Source organism: Octodon degus, unplaced genomic scaffold (assembly GCF_000260255.1).
Source record: "Octodon degus isolate 3935 unplaced genomic scaffold, OctDeg1.0 scaffold00348, whole genome shotgun sequence".
Lineage (NCBI taxonomy): Eukaryota > Metazoa > Chordata > Mammalia > Rodentia > Octodontidae > Octodon > Octodon degus.
Genome location: NW_004524924.1, coordinates 427,979 through 438,804, shown reverse-complemented (window position 1 = coordinate 438,804; position 10,826 = coordinate 427,979). Strand labels below are relative to the sequence as shown.

At 40.5% G+C, this 10,826-nt stretch overlaps 1 protein-coding gene across 1 annotated transcript in view; it reads right to left on the bottom strand.

Moving 5' to 3' along the window:
• Nucleotides 1-10,826, bottom strand: part of LOC101580344 (potassium/sodium hyperpolarization-activated cyclic nucleotide-gated channel 1) — a 375,264-nt gene that overhangs the window by 81,018 nt on the left and 283,420 nt on the right. Inside the window, exon 5 of the mRNA XM_004648037.1 lies at nt 4,844-4,990. Coding sequence (XP_004648094.1) covers nt 4,844-4,990 — 147 coding nt within the window. The remainder of the gene's footprint in view (nt 1-4,843; nt 4,991-10,826) is intronic.

Below are 10,826 nucleotides of genomic sequence, written 5' to 3'. Positions count from 1 at the left end.
ATTTGTTCTAATGATGTTTGTAAATAGGATCTCAAGTCCACATCTTGTACAGCAATTAACCACTAAGAAGAATATATGCAGTGTGTTATTTGTTGAATCTGTACTTCCGATTTGATTTGAAACTGTCTCATTGCTATCTGTTTATCAATAAAATTTTGAAAAAAGAAAAAACAAAAAAAACCTGTTACTTGTTCCTCTCCTTTCTGGACCATGTGTCTTAGCTAACTATGAGATAAAAAATTTGACGATACCCACAGAGCCACTTCTCAGTATGTTGGTGGATCCAGTGGAGCTCAGTGTGCAGCTTATCCGGCCTTACCCAAGGACGCACAACAATATTATCTGCCTCAGAGAATCTATGTCCCCTGAAGTCCTTACTACTGCACTTTGGGAAAGGCAAGCAACAGCACCTATTAGTATAACTGGTGATCTTAGTGGCTATAAGTAGTGCTATAAGCAATTGTCCTTTCATCATAGGCAGACATGGCATGGTAATCTTCGTGGTCCTTCTGGGCTTCTGTAACAGAAATGTCACAGACTAAGTGGCTTATACAGAACAGAGGCTTATTTATTTCAGTTCTGGAATCTGGTAAGTTCAACATTAATGTGCCAGCAGATCCAGGGCCTGGTGAGAGTGTTCTCTTTCATTAACATGTTTCTGCAATGTCCTGACAATGGTAGAAGAGGCTGGGATCTGTCTGGGGCCTCATCGGAGGGGTGGCCCCATTCGTGGAGATCTGCCATGATACAGAGTCACCGTCTTTGGCTTCCTTGCTAACACCTCCCCTTGGGAGCTGGAATTACAGCATCTAAATTTGAAGAGGAAGGACACAAACCCTCGCAATACTATCAGTATGACAGAAAATTATATATATTCCTATAACCTATATAATGGTATCGTGTCAGAAAAACATCCACATTTCCTGGAGCTAATTCTTCACTAATTACCTAAAATATAAAAATAGAGAAATGTAAAATCGAGTAAAAACAACAATATGAAAACTAGAACATTCTGGCATAAAGCGTATAGACCAAGCAGAATCACAGAGCAATATAAAGATACCAGCATCTCTTTTCAACATGTTAGAAAAAACTATGGTCTGCAGCCAGTTGTGCAGCTGCTCGAGTGGCCAAAGCGCCGCATCACGTGGAGCGCTGCCTTTCTGCTCTCCGCGTGCAGCATTCTTCTGCACACAAAAACCCTCTCACGGTGCTGACAAGCAACGGTTCTTTGAGACTGTGTGCCAAGTAAGTGCTGCTTTTTTTAAAATCGTGAGCACACACCACAGATTAGACATGCAAGCAACCTGAATATTGAAGAACATGGCAAAGGACCACAGCAGAAAGACTCTGGTGGCACACAGAGAAAAGCCACCAGAATCTAACTTAGATGAGCTATTTGGGAAGGCAACCTCTGCCTTGTGACCTAAACTTCAGGAGTGAGCCAGCCATCTGCACAAAGGGACGCCACCTACATTCTGCGAGAACTGAAAGTAGGAAAATCAAATAGTGTTTTCAAGACATCAGCTAACTGAATCAATTACTGTATACGAAATAAGACTTTGGAAAAATCCTCTGAAGTCACTGAAATAAAATTTTTACTGCCATTTTGTGTCTTAGGGAGTCTTTAAAAGTTTTCAAATATTTTAAAACCTTAAGACAGGCTTATGGACAAAATTCAATGTCAATATAATTTTTACTTTCTTTACCACTATATTTTATTTTTAATTCTCTTTTAAGAAATAAATTATTTGTATAATTTTTGAGAATCTGAAGGTACATTGCAGCCTTCACCTTTGTAGCTCCTAAATTCATAATATTCTGTTTGATATAATCACTGCTGTTACCTAAATGTCAGCATCTCAAATTATTCAAAATATGTTCACAAAAGTGAGCTTCAACAAAGTGAGATGTCTTGATCTAGGACTTCATGGCTGTTGACTAAACACTGAATATATAATTGGCAATTCAGTGTGACTGCAGACATACAGGACAAGCACTGTACATTTTTATCTTTTCTGATAAAATAAGTCTCGTCTTCCAGGTTCTAGTTCTGAGCGCACTGGTTTGCTCGCTGCAGTGTTTCTACCAATATTCGATGCCTGTGGGCTATCAGGCACACTCTAGGCCCTAGAAGCAGAACGGTGGTCAGAACCTTCCTTTATGTAAGCTTGTGCCTTGTCTTTTAAGTGAAAGTCAAGTGATACGTTTTATTATCTTTCAGATTTTTTTTGTGGTCCTCCAGTACAACTTAAATTGAGAATGTCTGCACTATCCAAATTTGATCCAAAGAAATATTTCTCCTTATTCATTTCATTCAATACTTTTTAAAGATTTGGAATTTTTGGACTGCAGTTTTATGTTACGTGGATTTTTGTTATCTGTCATGTTTTGTCTCAATTTCTTGTCAATTCTTTTTGCTTTTGATATTCAAGCCAACCCAATACAACATTTTTAAAAAATGTATTTAGTACAGGGTCTACAGGGTGTCACTCTGTAGATTGGACTTGTAGTGGTTCTCCTGTTTTTAGCCTCCCAAGCACTGGGATTATTTATGGGCACGCGCTACCATGCCCAGTCTCAATTGCCATCTCAGGGCACCCCAGGGGTGGGGCCAGCACAGCAAAACCCTCATTTTTAAATCCTCACTTTTAATATTGTATCACAGAGGAGAATTTCACCCTCTAGTGTGGATGGAAAATCTTAGGGTTCAGCTCTGTATACATTCTCTGGGCCTCCTGCCTTCCCTCTAGGGCTCTGCAGCTGGAATCCGTCTTTTCCTGGCTCAGCAAAGCTGTGTTCCACCTTCCCCTGCCTTCTCCTGGGTCTTTGCCTTCTTCAGGGCTCAGTCTTGCCTCCTGTGCCCTTGCAACATCCAGCCCTGCAGAAGCCAACCTAGTTCCAGCAGCCAGGGTTTCTGCCTTTCAGTGACAGGACTCGGATTGGGAAAAATCTGTATTCCAACAGAGACAAGGCAAAGTGCATGATGTATTTTTACAATAAAACACTGCTTCCTTTCATAAAAATACACAGTTTGAGCTATGTTATGCCAATTAGAAAGATTTATACATAGTATCAATTTCACTGATCACTGAGTAGAAATGTTCTACAAAAATATCAGTAATAAATATTATTGTAAATTCAAAACCTGTAAGTGATTATATGAATTTTTAAAAATATACATATCTACTTAGTAGGTGTAAATTTTTTTAATAATTGTAAAGTAGAAAGAGCTTTTTCTCATAGAAACGTGTAAGCTAATTCATGCTGATGTGATAAGACTTTCAAAAACATTTAAAAACAGACTAAATGCTTGCTTTTAAGGAAATTTTGAAGCAAAAGTATTAAAAAAGGCATAAAGCAAGGCTGCAATGTGAGATGCACAACCAAGTGTTTGGTGACTGGATTTACAGAGCCCACAAAGAAAAGATTTAAGGTAGAAGTGAAGACTTTTAGTCCAAGTGGCTTGAAAGAATGACCAACATAGTTACAGAGAGGCGTTACAGAGAGCATTTAGGGATAGAGCACACAGATTTCATCACGTGCGAGCCAGGTATCTTTTAAGAAAATGATGTTTATGAAAAGAACTTGAAATCAAACTGCAGAATTAAAGTGTGAAATGACATGAAGAGGACAAATTCAGAAGTGGAGGAGGAAAAGCCGAGCTTAGCTAGTGGCTCAGGGCAAAAGACACGCAAAGAAGAAAGTGGGAAGGTGTGCTGGGCCAGCAGCATGGAGTCAGGAGGGCTGTGCGGGGACAAGCCAGAAGCCGCTCCGAATGCGAGGGCTGATGGCCGTGATCCTGAGGAGCCTCCACAGACCAAGCTGGCAGAGAAGACCACACCGCAGCAACCACACAGAAATCCTCTGAAAAACTGACAGTGGGAAAGCTGAGAGCTAACAACTTTCGGTGATGAGTGCTTCCTGTTTTGAAAATGTGTAACATGCATGCTGTGGTATGTTACCATTTCTGCTTTCTCTCTGTTTTTGCTTGTTTTTATTCTTCAAAACAAAATAACATTGAATTAAAAAAAACACAGGTTTTTAAAAATTAAGTTAAAAAGTAGAGAGCAAAGTAAGACACAAAGAGCACAGACCTGAATATGTTAGAGGACAGAGAGAAGACCTAGGGAAGGACAGGAGACACTGGAAGGCCAGGAGGCAGCTCCAGAGGAGACACTGCTCCGGCAAGAAGCAGTGAGCATCTCATGACAGGTGGGTACATACTGACTGCAGTCCATGGGACAACGGGATAAAATGAAGATCAGGAGAGGAAATCAAAAGTGCAAGAATCAGTAAAAATATGAACATGCATTTTGATGAGCAGGAGGGAGCGAACAATTGGGAAGACGTGGACAGTGAGACCACACAAAGGAACTCCTCAAGGGCAGAGGCTTGCACGGACTCAGAATAAGAACAATAATTTCCTGGCGCTTCATTTAAAAAACAAGTCTTTCATTTATTGATTTGGTACAGGGTCTCACTATACAGCTCAGACTCAGTGATCTCCTGCCTCCACCTTCCTAGCAGTTGAATTACAGGCATATGACTCTACACAACCAGCATGGCATGCAGTACCGGAGAAAGAACCGGGGTCCTTGCTCTTACCAGGAAGGCCCTTAGACCACCAAGCTGTCTCCCCAGGCCCTGATACTTCATTTTTAAACAAAATTTAAAACCATTTTATGAGTGAAATGTAGTGAAGAATAAAGGCAAAAGAATTATCTTTACATTTAATTTTGATTCTTCTTTTGAATAGTGTCATATTAGTGAGTAGAGAGTATCCATGAAATGGAACAAACACTGCTAATGTGTCACAGAAATTTAGAACAATCAGTCTTACCTCTCTCAGTGGATCATTAAGTTCATTGAGAATGTTTTCCTCATCAAAGATCTTGCCCTGGTATCTGTGTTCGTAATAGTCATGGATCTTCTGGCGCATGTCAGCCGGTAACTTATGGAAGGACATGTACTGCTCCACTTGCTTATACTACGAGGAAAGGAAGCCAGAAGTTAGAAAACATTGGCAGGCTGTAAGAAAACACATCACGTCCTACTGCTGTGCTTCAATTAATATTTGAACACTTAGTAACAAAATGAGAATTTTTTTTAAGAGAAGGAAACTACTGCACTGGATGCTGATGAATCTACTCAGTGTTCTAGATAAATGTACACGACATCTTCTATATGTGGTAGACTCTGAGAAGATCTGCAGTGTGGAAAGGAAATGTGAAAGTAATTTAGAGTGAATTTAAGATTATGACTTTAAATATGTCAAAGGAAAAAAATGAAATGTTGTTTGTTTTTAGTTGTTTTGTGAAAGCAATATCAATTTCTTGCTTGGCTCTTCATTTGAAGAAAGAATCTTGGAACTTTGAATAGCATAAAAAGTTTATCTTAAAACCCCTAGCAAAAAAAAAAAAATGAACCCATTATATTTTGAATCTGGGGGTGAAAGCTTGGCAGCCATTTAAAAATCATACTGAAGCAAAACAGATGCCCCGCACAGCACTGAGAACCAAGCAAGTGTCTGAGGCTTCCAACTCAGGCTTTAGGAAAGTAGCAGGGTAAATTAGATAAATATAATGTTATGGCAGTAGGTTTAGTGAGAGGTTGAAGTGAAATTAAGCAAGCAATTCTTAAAAGTAATTTTTATAAGACTGCAGAAGAAACTGCTGTAGGCCAAATCAGATCTTCAGACTTAATAACCACAGAGAAATTCCACTGAGGCACCTGCCCTTTTACGCGCCCCCCCCCATTTAAAAAAAAAAGTCGCAAAGGATTATAGTGGCATGGATATTACCTAGAAGCCTATCTCAACAGAAAAATGTCAGGCCTCATTTCACACATGAAATCAGAATGCACCTATTAAATAAACCCCTCAGTGGGATGGGCCACACACGGCACGTTACCAGTGCGGGAGCCATTCCAGTGCAGGAGCCATTCCCGTAGTACTTTTAAAGTGTCGTCATGAGACCACAAATTTTATCCTGAAACCTAGTTGCACTGATGTGAGAACTGACATCAAATTAAAAGCAAATGGTAACACTGGTAGGTGTACTTTATTGAGTCATTCTTTAGGTAAAACACAATTTGCATATTATACAGGAAAAAGAGCTCAGATCTGCTGCTGACACCAGTGAGGAAGAAAGGAGCGGGTTTCTTGACCTTGCCAGCCGTTATCATTAACTGTAATCAGTAACTCAGAGCAGACTGAAAAAGGAGAATTGTCAACCTGCTGCACCACTTCCTCAGTCTTTGTCTATACTCCTTATGTGTAAAATCCATGCTGTGGGGCTGGAGTGTAGCTCAGTGCACGAGCACGTGCCTGGAAACGCAAGACCCGAGTCTGATCCCTGGTACCATGAAAAAATACTATTGTTTGTAAATTTCTTTTCGGAGAGTAGTCCCCTCAGAGGGAACAACACCTTGCACAACACTGTCCCTATGTGTAAGCCTAGTCTCTTCCAATGTGTATGAAACCCTCAGCCCAATAACAACATCTTGAAGCAATTTAACCCTGATGCAACATTTTAAATTTAGGCTCCAGGCCAATACTATCTCTGTGTATTAAGTGATACCGAATGCTTAATAAGTGATAATTTTCCCCAGAAAGTGCATGTGCCTACCTAACTACAGTATGTTTTGGTAGCCCACTGCCAGAGACCTTAAACTCAGCTGTCTTGGCATCTCATGCAGAGGGTCTATAGGAAATATCTTTGTTTTTCCATTGGTACCAGGAACTGAGCTCAGGACCTCAGGCTTGTCAGGCAGGCGCTGTGCTGCTGGACTACGTCTTGCGCTGTATGTGGCCTAGGTGAAAGTGGTTCTGCTGGCTCTCGCTAGAGGCCTGCTGAGAGGAATATAGCCAGTCAGGAGCTGGATGAGAAAGGGTCGGTCTTCATTAGTGCTTGGTGCTTCCGGTAGAAAGACACTGTTTAGAGTGTGCAATTTCCATGGAAACCCTAAATGTTAGCTCTGTTCTAATGAATCACAAATAGTCTTCTTGGTTTAATCAGTCTGCCTTGATTAAAAATCTACTGATGTCTTTGTTAGTGAGTTTCCCTGAACCAGGAATCTGCACAACTCTTGATAGTTTCTAAAAATTATTTATTTATTTATTTATTGTATTTTTTAGGGAAGGGTCTACAGAGTGTTCAGGGTCTCACTACTTCATCGGACTCATAGTGATCCACCTGCTTACAGCCTCCTAAGAGCTGGGATTACAGCGGGGCCACCACACCTAGTCTCAATTGCCATTTCAGTGCGCCCCAGGGGCGGGGCCAGCACAGCAGTCCAGGAGATTGAACCCCCGGCCTCTGCACCTGGTTGCAGGTGCTTTAATCCACTGAGCTATTTGGCTGGCTCCCTTTGTTTATTTTTAAAGATAATACAAGAAACAGTTTACTCTCGCACCAACGGTGGAGAAGGCTTCCCTTTTCCCCATGGCCCCGCCAATATTTGTTATTGGTTGACTTGTTGATGATTGCCACTTTTTCTGGGGTGAGATGGCATCTCAGTGTGGTCTTAACTTGCACTTTTTTTAAAAAAATTCTTTTAAATTTTTAAATTTTTCCCCATAATTTTATTGATAAACAAATAGCAATGAGACAGTTTCAAACCAAATTGGTAGGACAGTTTCAATAATTAACACATTGCATACATTCTTCCTAGTGGTTAATTGCTGTACAAGATGCGGACTTGATATCCTATCTACAAACACCATTAGAACAAATCACTCTATTCATTAAGAGAATGTAACTATATATTTATCCTAACCACTTTGAATACACAGATACAAAATGGACATTCATCTGTATCCCCTTTTTTTGTTAAGTTCCGCTATTTGAATATTATAGGTGTGTAAACTCAGCAAAATATTCTAAAAGAGTCCAGTAGCCCATAATAGTATTGGGTCTTCCGCTTGACTGGCAATGTCAGAAATTGTTGACCTGAGACTCAGGTTAACTTGCACTTCTTAGATGACCAGTGATGCTGAACTTTTTTTTCATATATTTATTTGCCACTTGTATTTCTTTGTCTGAGAAGTGTGCGTTCTGAACATATAAGGAATTAAAAATAAGGCTCCCAAAATTCAAAGACCCAATTTAAAGATGGGCATCTGGAACTCATCTCTGCTTAAAGCAGAGAATCAGCATGTTCTCACTGCCCAAGAATTGACTTTGAGGGTAGCACACAGTGGAGAGACACGGGGCTGCCTCCTTATCTGCACTCCCTTCCTCTTGCTACCTGTACCCTTACCTTTAAATGAAAGTCTCACAGAACTATGTTCTGTGCAGCTCAAGATCCACTACAGCTTGGAGTAGCAAGGACCTGCTGCTTGAGCTGGAAAATTCCCCTTTACGCTTCTCCATCCTCTGCCTGGCATCCCATGCCAACACAGACACTTACAATTTGATTCACTTGGAGAAACTGCTGCCTCTCTACAAAGGGCTGCTAGTAGAGGCAAGATGTAATCTGTGCTATCTCCATACCTCTGGAATTTTAAAATCAGTCATTGGTTTGATGAATACAAATATTATATATGAAGCTATTTTATTTTCATAGAAAATCGTGCTTGTGTGAATCGAGTTGTCTCGTTCCCAAGACCGCTCCAAAACTACTGAATCGGGAGCTCTCTGTTTGGAATGTAGCAGTCTGGGTCTTTCCAGGCCCTCTCTACATCAAAACTGCACATCGCTGCCACATGCCGAGGACAGTGTTGTCTCGGGACACAAGGAAGCTTGTGTGACTGAGAACAGGGAAAATAAATTCAGCTTTTCACAAGCCAAGCTTAAGACACAGCATTTTTTCATGTTTATGTGTATGTCAGGCACTTAGAGAATACACACGTTACGTGGGGCTGCAGTGCACTCTGGGCCAATGTGTCAGAGCAGAAAAGGAGCTGGCAATGCAGGGCTTCGGCATGGCTAGGACACGAGTGCAGAAGTAGCGCAGCGTGGATTTCAGAACCAAAAACTTCAGAAGGGCACGTGCAGACGCTGCCTGCTCTAGGGAGGAAGGCTCTGGGTGGTGGCTGTGAATGTGGAAGCGAGGAGGCGAACTGCTTTGGGTTGATGCGCGGGAGAAGCTGGAGTCCCATCCTCTGCCTCACAGGAACAGGAGGGCCAAAGCACACCTAGAAGCACCACTTCCACATGATATAAAGAATAAAGTCTGCTATGAAAACATGATCTAGAACGAGTGTTAATAACAAATGGTGATAGTTCACCATCAAACACACTGACCTTGCTCCTTCCATGTTTAAATTGGTAAACATAATGCATCTGCTTCTCCTTTTACAGAGCTTACAGGCCTCATTTATTAGCTTTTTGCCCTAAAATTAGATCTGACCACCTACAGCCCTTCAGGTTTTCCTTTTCCTGCTGTAACTGTGTCACCAGCATTGTGTCTTCACTTAGTCTCTTTTAAGTTTTACAACGTATTTACCTTCATGAATTGTTCAGAGAAACGTAGACTACTGGAATGAAAGCATCAAATTCCCACCTCCACTTTGTAATCGCTGTCATTGCTTCAGCAACATAAAGATGGATTACAACTTCCTACATATAACAGAAATTTCAAACCCACCCAGTGCTTGTGGGCGGCGCCACTGACCTATGCTCCGGCACTTGTACTTCCTGCCCACAGAAGTACTGGCCATGTTGCCAAATGGACCATATGATGACATTTGTTTGGTTTCTTTAACTTTTATTTCTTGCACAGTCTGCTTGTAATTTATTATTTTTCCAATCAAACAGACACTGAGCTTTCTTCGGAAAATTTCCTATAGGATTTTGCTTTTCAGTATCTTTGGTTGGGTTCATTATTCTCAGACCCCAGGCATTCCTTTCAGTTTATTTATTCATGTTTCTGGAACAAATACTCAAACAGCCAAGAAATGTTACATAGGAATTTGGCTTTCCAAATCTTTGCACTCATGAAAATGGCACTAATAAACTCTCACTCCTCATCAATAGTCTAACTACATACAAAATTCTAGGCATTTATTTTTAGTTGCAAGGTGAGTCTCACATTTGAATTTGACCCTTTGTGCTAGATTTGTTCTCTCTCTCTCTCTCTCTCTCTCTCTCTCTCTCTCTCTCTCTCTCTCTTTTCATTCGTTTTACTTTTGGAAACCGGACTTGAATTCAGTATCTTGTGCTTGCCAGACAAGTGCTGTGCCACTGAGCTCTCCCACTGGTTCTTTCTTCCTCTTATATCCACTTTGATCTGTTTTTTCAGAGTGCTGTAGTTCTTAATGTAATTTTTTTGTTAAATTGATTCTTCTTTTTCAATTTCATATCTCAGGTGAGACCACCAACACTTTACTGGATGCCATTTGCTATGTATGTTTTACAAGATAAAGGGTAAGTTTAAAACCTATTGGAACTACTTCCATTCTTTCGTTTCCTACTCAGTTGCAGGCCACTGCCCTCTAATTCTGACTGTTAAGAAAGCCAAATTCCAGACACTGCTTTCGCTCATTGGTAAAATGAAAACCATATTTCACATTTTCTCAGTGTGCACTGTCTTGTTTACCCCAGAAGTGCCACAGTTCAGCTCTGATCAAAGGAGATCAGAACACAGGGAACACTGCTACAGCTCTAAGGCCAGCAGGATGATCATTTACAAAGTCTAAGGGCAGGGGTTACAATTGTCATTGGTGTGAATGCTGATGATGTCAAGTATTCTGATATATACATATACATATATATATACATATACATATATATATGGAATATGATATGAATATATATATGTCATATATTAGTTACAGTGTTTGTTAAGTATGCCATTTTTTCAATGCTATTTTCAAATACATG